Here is a 20,215-nt window from a genome sequence, read left to right on the forward strand (position 1 = left end):
TGGCCTCTAATGCCCATCAACTTCAACCAGCATGGCCAATAGTAAGAGGCAATAGGAGATACTGTCTGGAACACCACAAGTTCCCCATACCGGTTGTACTATTTGCTAGAAACAGTGGTGTGGCATTCACCTAAGTTTTTTCATGGAATACCCACGGAAATTAATGGACCTAACATAGTCATGTTTGTTAATTTCAATAGGAGTACTCCGAATAAACTCAGTTGAATACCACTGCATGTTAAGACATGCCATTAAACCATTAGTTAGCTTGAAGTTCATTTACTTAAAGGTCTTGAAGTCGTAAGCTATTAGCACTGAATTTGATATAATATTAATATATTTATTTATCTATCTGTCATCTATCTATCTAAATGGGACGCAGGTGGCGCTGTGGTCTAAACCACTGAGCCTCTAAGGCTTGCCAACAGAAGGTTGGCGGTTTGAAACCCCATGACAGGGTGAGCTCCTGTTGCTTGGTCCCAGCTCCTGCCAACCTAGCAGCTCGAAAGCACGTCAAAATGCAAGTAGATAAATAGGGACCGCTACAGCGGGAAGGTAAACGGTGTTTCTGTGCACTCTGGTTTCTGTCACTGTGTTCCGTTGTGCCAGAAGCGGTTTAGTCAGTCATGCTGGCCACATGACCCGGAAATCTGTCTGTGGACAAATGCCAGCTCCCTCGGCCTGAAAGCGAGATGAGCGCCGCAAACCCATAGTCTCCTTTGACTGGACTGAACCATCCAGGGGTCCTTTACCTTTACTTTTTTACCTCAATAGGTATTCGTATCCGTTTTTTGGAAGCGCTGCACCCATTATGACAAACCCTCCCGTGGAAGTCAGGAAGAACATGGAAGTGTTCCTTCCCCAGTCGTATTGTGCATTTGATTTTGCAACTATGCCCCATCAGCTGCAGGATACCTTCTTCAGGTATGTCACAAGGGTACCATTTTAACAATCTATGCATTTGCACATTTATTTTTCCTTCACGACTAGTTAACCATACTTACATTTTGAAATTGCAAGTTAGCACTAGCGCAACATAACTTTGTCCCCTCTCCCCATCCTCCCACACCCCACACTTTCTCTAGATCTGATCTGGAGGGTTTAGGGAGCATTCCCCTTAGCACTACATTAAATACAACCCTATAGATTTGGTTATTTAGTTCAGGTGGCACGTTTTGTGTCAGCATCTGCTAATAAGTTCCATTTAAATATTCGTCCCTGCTTTGCTTATCAGTTTCCTTTTTTCCAGCAGTGTGGGCTTGATCCTGTCATCTTCACAAAGGGCAGAATGCAGAGATGTGGCACTTGCAATGTGTGGGTTAGGTCTCATTTGCTCCCACATCTGTAGGGGTAATGGACAGGGGAGAGTAGACTGGGTTCTAGTGGTCCTTGCAACCAGGTATAGCCTGAATGCAAGGGCTGGTAGGGACTCGGATTGCCGAATACCAGAGATCTGGGTTCCTGCTTTGAAGAACCAGGTACTTGCCCAGCACAGTAGGGGGTGGCAGGTGACAAAGGGGGATATGGTTCTCTCTGTGTGTGTTGTTTTCTAAGTGATGGATTAGGTCCCGCCAAGCACATTTGGTCATCTAACCCTTCGTATGAGTGCACTTTGCTCTCTGTGTGCACCTGGTAGGGCCTGGAATCTGCCCTATATCATTCATTGACTCAGTTTGAAACCTGCAAACCTATTCTAAACTGAATGTACTTCAGAGCAGCTCATTCAAACAGATTGTATTCAGAACAAATACTTCTTGCTTGTGGACGCTGTTGAATTTTAACTCCTAATGTGATGTGACACAGGTTAGGATGGGTTTTCACTGTGGTTAATGGCTAACCTGTAGGAATGGAGAAACTTTGAGATAATAACGTCACCATAGTTCTTCCCTTGGGACCTATTTTCAGAAATGCAGGAAGTCAAAGTATATCGCTCAATTGTATATTTCTAGGATGACAAATTAATGTGATGGGTGTGAAATGTTCTTGCAAAACTGAGCATCCTTGAACTCCTTCAAGTGGTTGTACTATTGTGTCACAGGGTAGCGTTGATGTCTGCCAGTGCATCTATGCCAACATCACAAAAGATGTAAAATAAATACATCTCTTCTACCCATCCCAGCCTACAGCAACCCATCTATGAGAACAAAATGCAAACTCCTGTGTGCTATGTGTATTTCTCTCTCTCTGTATTTCAGGATACCATTGCTGGTGGAGCTGTGGCATAAAGATAAAACAGCCAAAGACTTACTGCTGGGAGTTGCAAGACTCCAGCTTTCAAATATTTTGTCCATGGAAAAAACCCGCTTTCTAGGTGCTAGCGGGGAACAGTGCTGGCGTCAGACCTTCAGTGAAACAATCCCTGTTACAGCAGCACAAGGGTACAATGAGCTTTGAAAAATGAGGTTCCTCTGTTAAAGCTGGTTCTGTTTAACACTCCGATAGGCCTTTGGGGGGGTTGCATTTAGTAAAACTCTTAATACTTATGCTTGCATAAGTCTTAATTTTGGTGGACAAAAGGGTTCAGTGGAACAATAGTGTGGGAGACCACATCACTTCCATCCTCTTGTGATGCTGCAGAGCTTCTGAAAGAATACACTCGGTTGAATTTGAAAAGTGATACCAATTTGTACTTGTAGAAGTGTACACAAAAGATTCCAAATGTGACTTTCTTTAGCAGTCATGCAAGCATTGTCTGCTGGCTTCGTAAAGATTTGATTACAATGTGGAGCTTGGATTTCTTAATTTATGTAACTTTCTAATGGTGAATATATATTGAATTTCAAAATACAGTTGTACCTTGGTTCTCGAACGCCTTGTCACTTGAACGTTTTGGCTCCTAAACGCCGCAAACCCAGAAGTGAGTGTTCCGGTTTGCAAACGTTCTTTGGAACCCAAACGTCCAATGTGGCTTCCGATTGAGTGCAGGAAGCTCCTGCAGCCAATCAGAAGCCGCACTTTGGTTTTCGAACGTTTTTGGGAGTCGATCGGACTTTCAGAATGGATTCTCTTCAAGAACCAAGGTATGACTGTATATGTTTGCACAATCAAACTTTCCGGTGTGTTATGTAGAAGATTCTTTCTGAAAAGCATGAGTGTACCCAAACCTAGTAGCCACTAGATGGCAGCCCTCCAAACCTAATTGACTTTAGCATTTGATGTCAAAGTCAACTCACTGATGTGAAAGTGACTGTACTCCTTTGTACTGATTGGTTTCAAATGTCAGATGTTTATTTCCTGTAACTCGATAAGTTTACACAACTTTTCAGTGTATTTGCATAGAGAACTATTTAAACTTTACTAAAAATGGGTAAAAAAATTCTGACTGACGGTCGAATAAAGAATGATGATGATGAAAATGGGTCAAAGGAAGTTTGGCAAACGAATGTAAACTGTAAAACTATTCCTGTACGCAGCTTGGGTTTCATGTTTTTGTTTATTTAGTGATACTTTTTGACTTTTTAGTAACAAGACAATCATCTGAAAAGAGTCTGGAACATTTATTTTGTGGATAGTTGACCTTAATGTGTTTCCTTTAGGTCCACACTTGCCAGGTTGTGAGTGTGCATATTGAAGTAAGACAGCAAATATTTAATTCTGAGCTTTGAAACAAAACTGTTTGCAGATATGCAGAAAAATAAAGTGTTCAGTCAAACCTGCTATCCAGTGCCACAACAAAGGAGGAACAAAGAGAGAAAATTCAGGCAGACCAGAGACTAGCTGGTAACCAGTATCTAAGAATCACAATGTCGGTCTCCAGCCTCTTTATTCATGAATAGGAATAAATGCTCTGTACTTCTCTAATAGGGCAGCTATTCCTTTTTCAACTCTCTGTGTTCCCTATTCCTAAAAGAATTGGTGTCATGTCTGGGTCTGTCAATCAATCAGTCAATTTATTGTGTATAGCCAAAGGCCTTTACAATGAACATGTTTTGATCAGTCGTCTGATAGTCAGGATTGTTTGACTTCTTTATATAAAACTTGTTTAGCTCCTGAGACCTTTTTTGGGAGGAAAGACTGCTGTAGAAATAAGTCAACTTTTCTCATGCTTGTTCCATTGTAAACAAGTGACAGTAGAGAGCAAGATTAATCTCAAATGAGAGAAGAAACAAAATGTTCTTGTTCTTGTTTATAGGACAAGCAACAGGATAGCTGAGCTTTCATATACGGTGACTCTAGAAGATTATGGGCTTGTGAAAATGCATGAAGTTGTGGTGTCCGATTCTTCTCAGGTAAACAGAAATGCACCCTTTCATGTTTGGAAAGACGCAACTCCATTGAAAGTTATCTAATAGCATTTTCATGTTTAGGGTTTAGGTGCCAATGAGCCACCGCTGGTTCCTTCATCTCAGCCACGTAATGTTCCTGAAATCCAGCCAGAACCAAGAGAAACTCTAGAATACAAAGCAGCACTTGAATTGGAAATGTGGAAGGAACTACAAGAAGATCTTTTTGAAAACCAGGTTTCTTTATACATTTTTTTTAACCCAGAACTACAGGTCCACTCTTAAAAAAAGGCTAATGTGGCAGATCTTAAAGCTAGGATGCAGTTCAGGTGGAAACAAGCATGGGAGAGAGGTTTTTATATTGGAATCAGTCCTTTAGCTGATTGTACAACAGCATTGTATACCTGGCAGATTCATCATAGATGGCTTTGTAATGTTCAAATACATTTTTAGGCATGTCTCACAGGGTAATCACCCCAGTCTCAAATTGTTCCTGGACAAAAAGGTAGTTTGGTATATCCTTCAAGATGTGCCCAGGATGTTGACAGCAGGCTAAAACTGATCTGTGTTTTGGAAAGATTATTTATATTCAAGAGGAATCTTACCTATTTACAGTCTTGAGCTCAAAGGTTCGTCCTTACCGATACAGGAACACTTTTGGCCTGCTGCCCCATCCTTCAGTCATTATAATAAATCAGTCATGAGACTGTACCACTTTTGGATTTTACAGAGCACCTTGTAAGGGAGGGGAGAGAAGTCCAAATATTTACAATACTGAACTAAGAGTAGGAGTGATTTTATTCACAGGGGTCTTGCAGTGTACTGGCATGTTCACTTTCTGTGGGCACAACCTGGAAAGTGTCCAGGGTAGCTCAGTGAGAGCATGAAACTCTTAATCTCAGGGTCATGGGTTCGAGCCCCACATTGGACAAAATATTCCTGCATTGTAGGGGGGTTGGACTAGATGACCCTTGTGGTCCTTTCCAACTCTAAAATTCTATGATTCTATTCTACCCTAGTGACTTTTAAAAATTCATTCCACTTCAGTTGTTTCCCCCCCCCCCCCATCTCTCCTGCTTAAATTGAATTCAAGTGGAAGCTTACCTCTCTTTTCCCAGTCACTTTTAAGGCTTTCTACTTCCATTATGTTTTGTAACACATGGTTCTGCTCTTATTAGCCTATGACTTAGGGTAGTATTTTATGACTGCTTAAATAAATTTGCAAATGTGGTGTAAAGTTCTCCATTTTACTTCTGGTTATATACTTCTTTAGATATAATCGAGCTTTACATGGCTATGCATAACTATTGCCTCCTACCAGCTATCATTTTTTTAAAAAATTAATAGACCTGTAATCAATTTTCAGGACTGATAATGGGAGCTGTCTGTGTATTTGATCTTGAATTTTCCCCAATGTCCTGAATATTTAATTTGCACGCGGTGTTGGGTTTCTTGAGGAAAGACTTCCACAATAGTTCTGACTGAGTTATGTAAATTTTATGGTTTTTGAAGGATGACATTTTGAAATTGTGTTTGCTTTTCACAGCTGAAGAAGAAGGAGCTAGCTCATATGCAGGCTGTTGCAGAAGAGTGGAGAAAAAGGGACAGAGAGAGGGAGGCATTGGTGAAGAAAAAAGTAAGACCCTTTCCCCTTTGAAATGCTTCACATTTGATAGCTGGCATTGGTAAAGAGTGATGTATTTAGTTAGTTGCCTTAGGAAGACCCAGACACACAGCCCATAAAACCTACAGAAAAATACTTTAGGTAACACACCTTAGAGGTACCCTGGAATTGTTTATGAATTAAGTTGCAATATTTTTTCCTTTCGCTTGAGTTAAAATAAAGATATAATACTGCTAGTCTTGCAGAGCAGTCCTACACTGTAATATTCCCCACTGAGTTTTACTCTCAGGTAAATGTGTATAGGATTGTTGCCTAAGTCTTGTTGAAGTCTATTAGCAGTGTAGGCTCTGATGCATAATATTTTGAAGTCCACCGTATGCATAAAAGTCAAGTTGTCACTTGTTTTGTGGGATTTCAAGCTCATTTTAAATCTGGTTTCTTTTGCAAGGATATAGTGTCATCCAAGAACAAATGCTATGTTCAATTTAGAAAGAATTATTATTATTTTAACTGTATACATTCTAGGTTGCAGAATATACAGTTTTGGAAGAAAAACTTCAAAAAACACTGACTGACTTAGAGAAGCGTGAAAAGCAACTTGTTGGTGCTGAAACCGAGGTAAACATATGCAACACAATGTTATATCTTGTACTGTGCACATACAGAAACCATTTTTTAAAAAACTCGAAAGAACCGTTCCAGTTCATCTTAGACTTGTGCTCGGATTGGAATTCTTGCACGCTATGGAACTTGGCTTTTTCTGGTGCATAGTTTTGGGGCTTTTGTGTGCTTGCTTTAGTTCATTGGCAGGTTGGTGTGGATGGGAAAGGAAAGAGGAGCATAAATCTTTATATGTGGAAATACCTAAAAATAAGCAAGGTGCATCTTGTAGCCGTCAAGTATTCCTGTACTTAAAGCTGCAAAGCCATCAGATTTGGCAGAGAAATCGCTGCTACATAGCTAGGAGCAGGGCCGGATTTATGTTTGATAAGGCCATAAGCTACTGAAGGTAATGGCGCCCTTTATATGTCCAGCTGTCCTTTGTCAGCAAGAATTTGTCGCTGTTTTTTGTGTTGAATATATGCTATATGGTAATTTATGGACCTAATAGGTATCTAATGCCATTTTATTTGTTTTTTATCTTATATTTTGGAAATGTACATCCAGTTGTTGTTTTTTCCTTTACAATCTTTTTGGGCCCCCAAGAGAGTGGAGCCCTAAGCTATAGCTTGTTTAGCTTATACGTAAATCCAGCACTGGCTAGGAGCCATGGCTTTTTGCCCTCGTGACTCCATGGATGTTGTGCAACATTTTAATAATAATAATAATAATAATAATAATAATAATAATTTATTATTTATACCCCGACCATCTGGCTGGGTTTCCCCAGCCACTCTGGGCAGCTTCCAACAGAAATATTAAAATACAATAATTTATTAAACATTAAAAGCTTCCCTAAACAGGGCTGCCTTCAGATGTCCTCTAAAAGTCTGGTAGTTGTTTTTCTCTTTGACACCTGGTGAGAGGGCATTCCACAGGGCAGGTGCCACTACCAAGAAGGCCCTCTGCCTGGTTCCCTGTAACTTGGCTTATTGTAGTGAGGGAACCGCCAGAAGACCCTCGGCACTGGACTTTAGCGTCCGGGCTGAATGATGGGGGGTGGAGACGCTCCTTTAGGTATACTGGGCCGAGGCCGTTTAGGGCTTTAAAGGTCAGCAGCAACACTTTGAATTGTGCTCGGAAACGTACTGGGAGCCAATGTAGGTCTTTCAAGACCAGTGTTATGTGGTCTTGACGGCTGCTCCCAGTCCCAGTCACCAGTCTAGCTGCCGCATTCTGTATTGTGTTTTATATATATGTATTGGGTTAGACTCAGCCTGACCCCTGTGTTTTCCTCCCTCATGGCTTGGATCTATGGACTACTTGAAATGAGGCTGCACTTTAAATTTTAATACTGTATTTTAATCTGTATTTTAATTAATTGTTTTTATGTTTTATTGCAATTCTGTTGGTGTGAGCCGCCCTGAGCCCGGTTTTTGACTGGGGAGGGCGGGGTATAAATAAAAATTTATTATTATTATTATTATTATTATTATTATTATTATATATATGTATATATAGTTGGTCAAAGAAATGCACGAGTGACTCGTGAGAGTAATGTCAATCGAGCATGCTTTCTAAATGAGGCAGCACAGGTTTACATCTGGACAACCTCTGGTGCTGAAATCAATCTCTCTCTCTCTGTGTGTGTATGTGCTTTAAATTTTAAGCTCCAAAGAGCAAAGAAAGAGCTCCAAGCAGAGCATGAACGAAACCGCCAGGAGCTTCAAGATGCAATGCGGCGAGTCAAAGAAGAATGCATGCATCAGGTGGAGCTGGAAAAATCTAGGTTCAGACAATTGGAAGAGGACAAGATCCGCTTGCAACAACAAGTGAGTGGAACTTAACTTTTCCAAGTTAGATACAACCAGTGCTTTTCTTCTTAAAAAAAATGTTTAGGGGTACTCTCATTGTGACTGAAGAAAATCACCATTTTATAGTTCAAATCGGGAAAAATAAAAACAGTAAATGGACAAAAGTACAAAGATTCAGAAAATGTTTAGGGCTATGCGTACCCCTGAGTCCCCCCAGAAAAAGCACTGGATACAACTTTATTTAATGCTAGAAATGGACATTAAAAAAAAAAGCCAAGGGTGATCTTACGGCCAAGTTAATTAAAGCTTTAAAATATCCTGTTCTCCTTCAATAAAAGCGAAAAGGGGAGACCAGATATTTTAATGCCACCAGCATCCGAGAGGTGTCTGTAGAGGGGATATATTGATTGAAAGGGTATTGTATTGTAACTTTTGAATAAATACATTTTAAAAACAGTTAATTACAGCTAATTAATGAGATTAAGTCGGTGGTGCTTCCTGAGGGCACCTCTCTCTCTTTAATGCTAAGGACCAAACTACGTGCGCAGTGTATTCTTGGTGCTTCTAAAATGTTCATTGACAGATTTGTGAGAATCTCCTCAGGACCAAAGGCCCTCCCATTTTTTAGAAGGCCATTTTTGATTTTGATCCACTGTTTATTGGCTTTCCTCCAAGAAATCCAAGTGTCTTGGATTTTCTCCGTATCTTTTATTTTCTACATCTCTCTTGCTATGTTGTTAAGGAATAATTTACTTACCACAATAACTTTAAGCATTAACATAATAGCTTTAGCTTTATAAATAATTTGCCTGAACAAAATACTTATTTTTTCCTCATTTATGTGTTGACTCTTTTGACTGGTCTAAGTGGTTAATAATGTTCTAAAAATCAGTTAAGAGTAAGAATAATGTTCATTCCTTGCATTATTGCTAGTACTGTGCAAGGCACAGGAGGAAACTGCGTAAAATCAGCAGTGGGTAACTCAGAAAGGCCTGTTGGAACAAAAAAATAAATCTCAAGTGCCCTTCTAAATCATTAAGAGAAATCTAGCAGATTTCCCAAGGAGGAATAGTGGCTGCCATCACAAAGAAGTTTTTTCCCCTTTTTAATATTTGATGTGCGTCTCTCTCTCTCTCTCTCTCTCTCTCTCTCTCTCTCTCTCTCTCTCTCGTGTGTGTGTGTGTGTGTGCGTGTGTGTGTGTGTGTGTGTGTGTGTGTAAATTATAAAGCAATGTAATTTTGGGGGAACCATTTCTTAATCTTTGACCAGCTATTTGTATGGTAGTAGTGCTCCTGTTGTGATGCTCTTTGGAGAACCAGTTGAAAACCAGTAATCTGTTGGGCAAAATGTTCCTTCCAGCTCTTTGTTGTGTTATCATCTAGGCATAAACTCACCCAACTTCTTCTTTTTCTTCTTCAACAGCTTTATGACTGGGAAAACAAGTATAAAGCTCTGGAGAAAGAGTTTCAGCAATACAAGGAACAGCAAAGCAGCAAGCCAGAAATCCGGCTGCAATCAGAAATAAGTATTCTAACTTTAGAAAAGGTATGTCTACAAATTTATTGTACATTGCTGAAGGCTCAGAAAGAATAGCAGCATTTTACAACAGATTAAATGTAGACAGGATGAACAAGAAAAAAAATCCATGGAATAAACTCCAAATTTAACCCAGCCACAAAATTTGCATCATAAATATAAACAAAACAAAAGAATCCTTCTGGAAGATGTTGTAGCTTTTAAGAGCTTGCCAGGGATAGGAGTTTCACATTCCTTTACAGTTCATCTGTGACAGTATTTTCCAAATTTCATTGTTACTGATAACTCAAGCAGATGACACCTAAAATGAGTTTTTGATCCAGGATAAATTGTAATAAATATTCATAGACCATTGGTTATCGAGGTACTACCATGCTTGCATAGGAAAAAATCATGGTAAGCAAAGTTACCTGTTTGCAAATTGTTCTTAATTCATGGCAGGCACCTGTCATTAGATGCACATGAACTCTAGAGACCCATCTCGTTGTATCAGTAGCTTCATTTAGACTCTTCTTACTTTTGATAGCTTGAGCTTGTTATTTATAAATGGTGCATGTTTGACAGCACTGCGAATGTATGTAGTTTTCAAAATTCTAATCTATGCTTTGACTCAGAAGAGGTAACAGAAGAGGGGATTTTCCTGATAAGCAGTTCTTTATCTCTCTTGGGGTGTAGAGTTGGGAAGGTTTAGGAAAGGACTCTTAATAATAATTTTATTATTTATGCCCCACCTTTCTAGCTGGGTTGCCCCAGCCACTCTTGGAAAAGAATACAGATTTTAAGCTACTGTCTCAAATCCCCGGGCAATAGCTTCAGACTTCATTTTATTGCCCCAGATCTGGTTCCCACAAACATAGACTTGAACAGTCATATATTTTCAATGCATGTATGAGATGCTGCCTTTTTTTTTTCAAAAACTGTGCTACGATGTGATAGAACAACAACTAAAGAAATGAGGACTCTTTGTTCACTAGCCGTTAACCATTAGGACAGAGTTTCCCAAACTTGAGCCTCCTGCTGTTTTTGGACTGTAATTCCCATCATCCCTGACTACTGGTCCTGCTTGCTAGGGATGATGGGAATTGTAGTCCAACAACATCTGGAGACCCAAGTTTGGGAAACCATGCATTAGGATGCCCATACATATGTCCTTGCTTGCTCACTCACTCACTCACTCACTAACAGGGTTAGTGAAACTGTGCCATTGTAGCCAAAGGTCAGAGACCATGGGAGTTGTAGTTCAGTAACATCTGATGAGCCACAGTTCCTCACTCCTACATCTAGAACAGTGTTTCCCAAACTTGGGTCTCCAACTGTTTTTGGACTACCATCATCTCTAGCTAGCAAGTTCAGTGGTCAGGGATGATGGGAATTATAGTCTCAGCTCTACAGTTGCAGACTCAAGTTTGGGAATCACTGATCTAGAAGAAGTTTCTACTTTTCCTCGAGCCTCTGTACAGAGCTTGCAGCTTCAGACATCCAATTATAACCAGGGACATGGAGTTGGCCTGAATATTACTCCTCAAGTCATACTTCCAGATCCTACAGGATCCAGAAGCCCCCAACAGAATAGTTTTATTTTTCATAGCTGAAGTAGAAGCAGTTTTCAAGTCCTCCTGGCCTGGCAATGCGTAAGAAGAGCAGTTAAAGGGGAAACATTTTATGCTGCTTTTGAGGGAGCGTGAGTTATTTAATGCAGAGACATGGTCTTTCAAACTGAAGACTTAAAAGGTGCAATCTAACCAAACTAAGAGGCGCACATTAGCTAGAATTTCAAGGATCAGGCATGCCAAGTCTTGCATCATCAATTAAGCTGAAATATGAACAGCGAGTGATTATTATATAAAAATAAATGCTATCTTTGAGTCCTTTGAAGATGTTTAAAAATGGTTTACATGAACTGTTTAGATGAACTGTCTCGGACTGCAGACTAATCCAGTTTCGCTTTGTTGGACAATAAAAATAAGGCTAATGCTTAAACGAGGATATTCTTGTGCACCTCAGTATTTACATCAAATTGCGTTACTGCTTTAGAAGTTACATGCTACACTAAACTATTTTTGTAATACAAGTTCTGTGTATTCAGTTGCATAAAGATTATTCCTACGGTTATAGTGTTTGTTGATAGAACTCTGCTCTTTATTAGGGGGACCTTGAAAGGAAGTTGGAATCGGCGACCAAGGCAAAACTACACTACAAGCAACAATGGGCGCGAGCGCTGAAGGAACTAGCAAGACTAAAACAGGTGTGTAACATATAAGATAAATCAGGGGTGGGGAACCTAAACCCCAGGGCCAGAATGTGGCCCTCCAATCTTCTCTGGCCCTTGAAACTCTTGCGAGATTGGCAAGAGGAAGTTCCTTCTATATACATTAGTGAAGCCAAATCTGCCTTGCTGCAGTGTGCCTACTTAGTAGGAGAACTAACTGGAGATATTAGTGTTTATCAAGGATCCTTGTAGAGATCTTTTACCGTTTGAGAGAAAAACAATAGCTGTCTCACATGCTGGCAACTTTTGCAGCCCACAAAAACCAGAGAGGATACTGTGATATTTACATACTTGGAAAATTGTGGCCTAGGTTTTGCATTTTGCCTGGAGAAAGTAGTTTCTCTTGAGTACAAAGTACATCGCATACATTGCCACATTCATTGCTCAACATCATTGCTCAATGACATCAGTATTTCCACACTGTATATTTTAATTTGAGATTAAGAGATAATGAGTTGGGCCAGTTCACGGTCTCCTAAACCAAAGTCCAGTGGGTCAGAATTGGCATTAATTGATGCTGCATCTTATTTGATGATTTCCCTACAAATCCCTGCATTATTTGAAGCACCCACAGCCTGCCTTCAGATATGGAGCAGGTTCTCTGGATCATGGTCAGGGGCTGTGTTGCTGTTTTTGATGTTCTGTGATTGGCTCAGGAGTGGGGCATATTTGACAGCTGGGCCGGGGCTGTCTACCTGTCAATCACCTGACTTCAGAAATGATTTGGGAGGCTCCTTTGAAGTCCCCTAAGTTGGAATTTCAAAGCACATAGCAGACAACAAGAAAGCCAACCATTCAAATGTAGTGTTGTTGTTTTTAAAAAAAGCACCTTGCTGCTTGCTATGTGCTTTGGAAGTATAGTCAAACTGAGCAGATTTGGGTGCTGTTCCACACACCTGGACCAAGCAGGATTGCCCTCCTTTTGCTGATGTGAGGTGAGAGAAATCTTGCTTAGTGCTGGGTTTGAGTATGTGTGATGTTTTCTTGCAGGTACTGGTACCTTTCGCATGCACCTAGACCAGGCATCCCCAAACTTCGGCCCTCCAGATGTTTTGGACTACAGTTCCCATCATCCCTGACCACTGGTCCTGTTAGCTAGGGGTCATGGGAGTTGTAGGCCAAAACATCTGGAGGGCCGCAGTTTGGGGATGCCAGACCTAGACCAAGCAGGATCCCCCTTATTGGGGAATGGGCAATCCTGTTTAGCACTGGATTTCTGCTTTATGCAGTGCTTCAACCAGCTGGTTGTCAGGCATTTTGGAAGCCGCGCTAGGGGGCGTTAGCAAAGCCTTGTCCTTTTGGCCTAGCACCCCCCTTATTCATATGACATCTGGAGTAGAGTGGGCAGGTGTCATTTGCCCAAACCGTCCTCATATGCCAAATGAGAAAGCCTAGCAGGCCAAGAGTGACCCGTGGGCTGGAGGTTCCCCACCCCTGTTTCTTGAAAATAAAATAAAAAGGTTTCCTGAAAAACGCGATGAGGCCATTTCCAAAAGTAAACAGATGCCTGAATGAAAACTTAGATTATACTTCTCAGTGCTTTCCCCTTTGAAATAAGACTGTTAAAGCTTGTTTAGAACCCGTCAAACATTTAACCTTTCCTTTGTGCATCTGTGCTAAAGTTAAACCAAAACCCTTTTAAATGAACTGGTCAAAAGAATCCTCCATTGTGTTTTGACTATAAAATTACAAATTTAGAGGCCTTGAGGAATGTTAAGTCTGCTTAAGTTCTGATGATTTGTGTTATTTTTTGTTTAAGTTGGATTAATACCATGTTAATTTCACATCGGTTCTGGTGAATAGCTATGGGGTTGTAATTTGTGCCAGAAACTTGTCATACCAGAGCTCTCTGGAGAACTATACAAAACATTTATGTTGTGAGAATTAGACGCAAAAAGCCATATCTTGGATTGTTAATAAATGTTAATGACAAAACCCAGCTGGCAAGCTTTTGGAAAGGCGATCAAATGCTTTGTGGCCATTGCCAGAGAAGTGTTTAAACAGATTTCCATTAATCAAAAATAGAAAGTATAGTCAAGCTGTGAATTATAGAATCATGTAAAGCATTCAAGTATTTAGCATAGTGCCCCTTTATTCCATGCGATCTTAGTTTAAATATTAGCCCTCAGAGTAGGTAACAGTCCTCTTTCAATGCAAAAACTAAAATATAAAATATAGAAATACACAACTACAATCTGTATACTCTGAAGTTAGCTATTAAAACACAATATAGTATCAGTGTGTTATTTCTGGAATCACCTAGTGATTAATAAAAATGGTGGTCAACTAAATATGCGATAGAGAAAGGCTTTTCTTTTCTTTTTTGTGGTGATGGGTAAGACTCATACACTGTGCTACGTAAGAGCAGTAAGAATGAAGATGATAAGGACCTCAAAATATCTGGGGGCAAAAATATTGCCCCAATATTTTTTGTGCTAAAACAAGGGGATTTCCCTATGCTCCTAATCTCGCTGTTCCCAGATCTTCTCCAGAGTGTTAGAAGAACCCACGGAACAGATTTAGGAGAATACAGGGGAGGACAGGGAGAGGATGTTGCAATGCACAAGGATAAATCCTTATGCTAACAGAACATTCACCTTAGTGCTCTGTTGTGTACAACCCATGCTCCCCATGGTCCTCGGTCTGGAGGAAGAAAGCACAGCCAGTAAGAGAACTGTTACACATGGAGGGAGGAGTCTCATGGCAAGGAGATCTGTTTGTTGTTGCCATTCTCTTCCATCTGATCAGAGACCTGGCGCTTTCTTAGCATGTCCTGCCTTAATACATAATCCCTGACAGTTGCATAGAAGCAATGCAGCTGCTCTATTCTGCATTAACCCCAGAGCTGGGGAATGGATGGAAGCTGGCCATAGGGCACTGGAATGCAGGATATTCTGACCCACATGTGAAAGTTACTGACAGGGACAAAATAGGAAGGCAGGCTGGTGTTTGCATCCCTTCCTCCAGCCCCCCGTTGCCCAAGTTCTAATACCTTAGCCAGAAGACTATGGCTCTTAATGGGCCAGATCATTGGGCTGCAGACAAGCATTCTGCCTTTTCTTGGCCTCTTGCCTGGCACGTTCCCTGTGCCATTGGGCAAGTGTAGTGGCCCACAAAGCAGTTGATTCCTCAGAGAAGGGCTAAGAAGATGGGGTCTCTAAGGGTCCCAGCTCGGGCTCTAATCCACCAGTCTTGACCTCTACTCTGAAACACCACCATTCGGAGCCTGGTCTGATTCTCCAGGCAGTTAAGCAGTCTCAGACTGCTAACTCCTCCACTAAACCAGAGGCTGGGACATAGGTAATGTGAGATCGGGTGGCTTCAGGGAGGACTTTCCTAGAGAACTGGGCTTCAAGGAAGGGTGTGATAGGGTGTTTTGGGGGGGGGCATAGGCATGGAAAGCTTACCAAAACTTTTGAAAACCTATTTGTGTAATCCTACCACTTCATGTGAAAGACATGAATTGTTGATTAATACTCAATTCTGACTCTGCATCTATATGTTTATTTCCCCCCCCTAAAACGTTTCCAAAAGCAATACAGTGGTGCCTCGCTTAACGAATGCCCTGCTTAACGAAATTTCCGCTTAACGAAAGGTTTTTTCTAGTGTAGGTTGCCTCGCTAGACGAATTCGTTTTATGAAAAATTCGTCTAGCAAATCGCGGTTTCCCATAGGAATGCATTGAAATTCAATTAATGCGTTCCTATGGGCAAAAAAAAAAATTCAAAAAAATTCAATGCATTCCTATGGGATTTGCTAGACGAATTTTTCGTTATAAGAAAAGACCCGTGGAACGAATTAAATTTGTCTAGCGAGGCACCACTGTAGCTTTCTCATCCGCCACCTCCCATCAGTTTCCATCATATTTTAAAGTACCAAAACTGTATTGGTACAATCTACCTAAGGGTAGTAAGATAAAATGTTCCGTGAAATAGGCACACGTGATTCACTCTTGCTTTGACAAGGAATAAAAGTTGAATGATGGCCTCTTGCCATAATATAAAACTCTTTCCTTCCATGTAGGAATTAAGATGATTTCCTTCCACAAGTGTTTCACATTTGTCAGATTGCACCTTGTTGATCCTACATCATTGTAGGGGAACCTGTGCCCCCCCCCCCATGACCTACATACATGTTACTGCACAGAAGTGGAGGAATTGTATATGTGAGGTGGACATACTTGCAAAAACTTAAGCCGAATAATAACTTCGTTTGCGGCTAAGGTGCCACAAGACTCATTGCTTTCTTTGCTGCAACAGACTAATGAAACTGTAATGTGCATCCTTAGATGAGCACCAAACTCCACTGCTACAGTGAGGGTATTTAGTGCCCTAGGCAAACTCTTGAGTCGTTTCCCCCTCTTCACTCTGCACATTCTCAGGGGAAGTGTGTTTTCTGTTTGCCCCGCTTCCTCCAGGAGCTGAGGGCTACCCCAAATTAAGCCAAGGTGGGGTAGACCCAGGCAGGAGACGCCCCTGTGGCACCTCTGTGACACGTCCTCTGAAAGACACCCACCTTGTTTCCCTGCAACCTCCAAGCACCCTAAATTTTTTGCCTCCATAGGCAGCTGTGTAGTTCGCCTAATGATAAAACCGGCTTTGCCAAAGTCTGCCCAAAGTCAAAACTTTATGAGGGAATTTCAGAAGTTGAAAAAGAGCAAATACATATTTTGATATACAGTACTGATTTATATTTTAGCTTGAATTTTTTACAATAAGATTTCCAACGCTTGTAAATCTGAGAAGTCCAAAATTGGAGAACTGTAGCAATGTTGCAATGCAGTTGTAACTAGAAAGAATGTTGCAATTCAGCTTTTGGTGATTACAAAGGGATCTGTCTGGATTTCGAATGTTTCTGTAAAAACTCAAAAGTATGTGCATTTGAGATAAGTGGTTATTAGAGAGTTTAAGTCTTACCATTCTTTTACTCTGTGTGGATTTGTTCACAGCAAAACTAGTGCATTTGTTTTAAACAAACACAGACTTTATTGGCTGACACTGCCTCTATCTTGTCCAGCCTCCTGCTTATCCTCTCAAGGTAATTAATGTGATTAATTTACAAGTAATTTAGCCAAGGAGAGGATGTAAATCTTTGCTTTAAAAAACAGTTAGAAGTCCGAGCCTCGGTTAAAAACTGTGTCTTGAAACCATCCAGACCCTCCTACTAGGTTGTCAGCTCTGGGTTATTTTCAGAAAACTGGAGTTGAGTTCCTTTGCTTCAGTCGTACGTTTTTTCCCACAGACTTGCTTGGTATGTACAAGTGGGAGAGTGAATTGTAGCCGCTATTTAGCCATTGTTTAGTCTACTGTGTGTATGTCTACATCTTCCCTCTGGATTTATAAGCTGCTATGACAAAATAAAGATTGTTCTCCTTTGATTGAGGAGCCTCTTAGCTATAGCACCTGGCCAGAATGCAAGGGTTATTTTGTAGATTGATTTTTTAAAAAATTAGTGATTTACTAATTTTTTAATATTGGTGATTTACTTTTTCTTTTCTTTTTTACATTTGTTGCTGTTGTAGAACTTGGAGGCCAAGAGTTTAGATAGTATTGATTTGTTTATTGGGAGTAGCATAGAATCATGGATTTGTAGAGTTAGAAGGAATCCCTATCTGATCCACTGCCCTGCACTGAAGAAATCACAGATTTAAAAAAACAAAACACCTGATAGATGGCCATTCAAACTCTGCTTAAAAACATCCAATGAAGGAGAGTCCATCAGCTTCCAAGGTAGTCCATTCCACTGTTGAACAGCTCTCACTATGTTCATATGGCGTCTCCTCGTAATTTGACGTTAGGGATTATAAAGTTCCCTTTCTAGGTTCAGTATCTGTTGTCAGTGGCTGCTAATGGGAAATAATTCCTTGCTCTCTGAGATTTTCTTCTGCGCTGGACATGAGAGAGTTGTGATCAACAACTCAAGTATCTTGGTTGTGCCTTCCTCCTGGGAAATGCAGACACAGAACTCAACTTCTTCGCATGCCAACAGTTCTTCCCACTCTTCAGAACTGCTATAAAATGACGAGAGTAATTTTTAGCCTTTGCATCTGAAAACAGGAGAAAAGATCATAAATTTCAGCTCTTAATGAGTTGGATATTAGTAAGGAAAAAGATTCTCAATGAAGGATTTTATGTGCCTCTCCAAAGAATCTAGATAAGTATACTTAGACTATATAGGTGTTTGGTTTGTGAACAGCAATGAACCCTTGCTATTCAGATATAACAGACTCCAGAGAACCCAGAGCAGTAGATAAATATTTCCTATCAATATGTGGTTAACATAATCAAGGTAATTACTTTCTAATGGGATCATTGAAATTGCTCTCAAGGGGTCATTAGACACACACTCTCTGTGCTGGGACTGCATGGAAGTAAACTATTACAACCCACTTTTTGTATTTCTGTAGCTCTAAATGTGGGTGGCGCTGTGGTCTAAGCCACTGAGCCTAGGGCTTGCCGATTGGAAGGTCATCGGATCGAATCCCCAAGACAGAGTGAGCTCCCATTTTTTGGTCCCAGCTCCTGCCAACCTAGCAGTTCGAAAGCACCTTCACCTTTAGCTCTAAATATGAGGTTGCTGAAGGATGACTTGATTATTGTAGTTGTCTAGACTTGTGAAATCCAAGCAGTCAAATATACTCTGCTGCTTGAAGCTTAGGTGATCTGAAGATCAGCTCAATAATATGTTGCAGGTGATGCCAGGATTCCCCTTCTTAACTGTTTACTACTTTTCTGGTACCCTAAAAACAGTGGTGCTTCATAGACATTCAGGCTAGCTAGTTGCCACTAAATGAGGCCAAGTATGGCTAGAAAGATCAAAGATAATTGCTTTTGTTTCTGACATTTTTGATCTGTTATATATTGGTTTTATGGTTCTCTTTTGTAGGCTATCTTGAAAACCTAGATTAATAAAATTATGTTTATTTAATTTTTCTTTTAAAAAAGACAGGAAATTCACAACATAAAAAGACATCTATTAGTTTATACTGAAAGGCCTGGGCAAATGAAAATAGCCTTTCTGGAAAAAGTGTTCCACAGAGTGAAGGACCTCTGTGAATTATCCTATAACTTGGACATTTTCATGTAGAAGAAGGCAGTCCTTAGGGTACATGGATCCCAAGCAGTTTTATTTGATGTATTCATTCAAATTATGCAAATATTTATATACCGCTGTATCATAAGGTTACATCACAGCGGATTACGACAATATAAAACATCAAACCGAGCAATGAAATCATTAAAAATGATCAAAGATACTTGAGGGCAAGGAGAACTCTGCAACTTGCATGAAGCAGACAAGAATGTTTAAAGATTAATTTCAGATGGCATGCTTTTCAGTATTCTTACATAACCATTACAGCAAAACACTGGTGCTACATTCCATGGAAGTCCATTGTATGAGGCTGAGGTATCTGAAAGAAGTTTGAATGAAGCAGCTCCCATTTCAATACCAAACATGGATAAAGAATCTTTTCTACCCAAAATCTGACTGGCAAACAGTTCTCTTTTTTTTTACAAGCCTCTGAGCTAATCATCATAAATCATGTGTTTCAGATCATCATAAATCTTGTGCGTTAGACATAGGACTGTAGTATGAGAATCATTCTCAAACTATGAAGCATGTAAAATATTTAAAACAAAAAATTACTTGGTGCTCTCACAAGAATGTTTATATGCACCTTGTGTCGTGGCTTGGACACCTGTCATGATTTCTACAGGTATCTTTCATTGGGTTCTGTGAAAATTACCTTAGGCATTATACAGCATAGTAAATGCTCTATTTTTCTCATTAGTGTTTGACATGTGCATAGAAACTGGTACAGAAAACAAGTTTCTAGTTGTCTTGGTTGTGGAGAATTAAGATTTTGTTTAACCACCTTTTAGTATCAAAGTTATTAAACATCATAAAATGCAGTTCACTAACTCAAACAATAGTTCCGTGCTTAGCCCTGTAACAATAGTAAAATTGGAATTATAAGGTGGAGTAGTCTCATATATTCAGCTACCCAATATGATCCTCATTCAAGCTGGAATTCGGTCAGGCACTGTAACCTTCCAATGGTTTGACTTCACCCCAAAAGCTCACTCACCCATTGTTTCCTGACGGCGAGGTATCTTTAAAGAAAACATAGGAACTGGAGTCTAGTGA

General features: G+C 40.2%; 1 protein-coding gene across 2 annotated transcripts in view; it reads left to right on the top strand.

The window, feature by feature from the left end:
* CEP120 (centrosomal protein 120) overlaps positions 1-20,215 on the top strand; it is a 74,749-nt gene that overhangs the window by 51,495 nt on the left and 3,039 nt on the right. For both annotated transcript variants that reach the window (XM_088652707.1, XM_035099520.3), the window contains 9 exons: positions 775-924; positions 2,196-2,378; positions 4,133-4,229; positions 4,308-4,460; positions 5,770-5,859; positions 6,373-6,465; positions 8,118-8,279; positions 9,685-9,807; positions 11,945-12,043. In XM_088652707.1, coding sequence (XP_088508833.1) covers positions 775-924; positions 2,196-2,378; positions 4,133-4,229; positions 4,308-4,460; positions 5,770-5,859; positions 6,373-6,465; positions 8,118-8,279; positions 9,685-9,807; positions 11,945-12,043 — 1,150 coding nt within the window. The remainder of the gene's footprint in view (positions 1-774; positions 925-2,195; positions 2,379-4,132; positions 4,230-4,307; positions 4,461-5,769; positions 5,860-6,372; positions 6,466-8,117; positions 8,280-9,684; positions 9,808-11,944; positions 12,044-20,215) is intronic.

This window comes from Zootoca vivipara, chromosome 10 (genome assembly GCF_965207765.1).
Source record: "Zootoca vivipara chromosome 10, rZooViv2.hap1.1, whole genome shotgun sequence".
Classification (NCBI taxonomy): domain Eukaryota; kingdom Metazoa; phylum Chordata; class Lepidosauria; order Squamata; family Lacertidae; genus Zootoca; species Zootoca vivipara.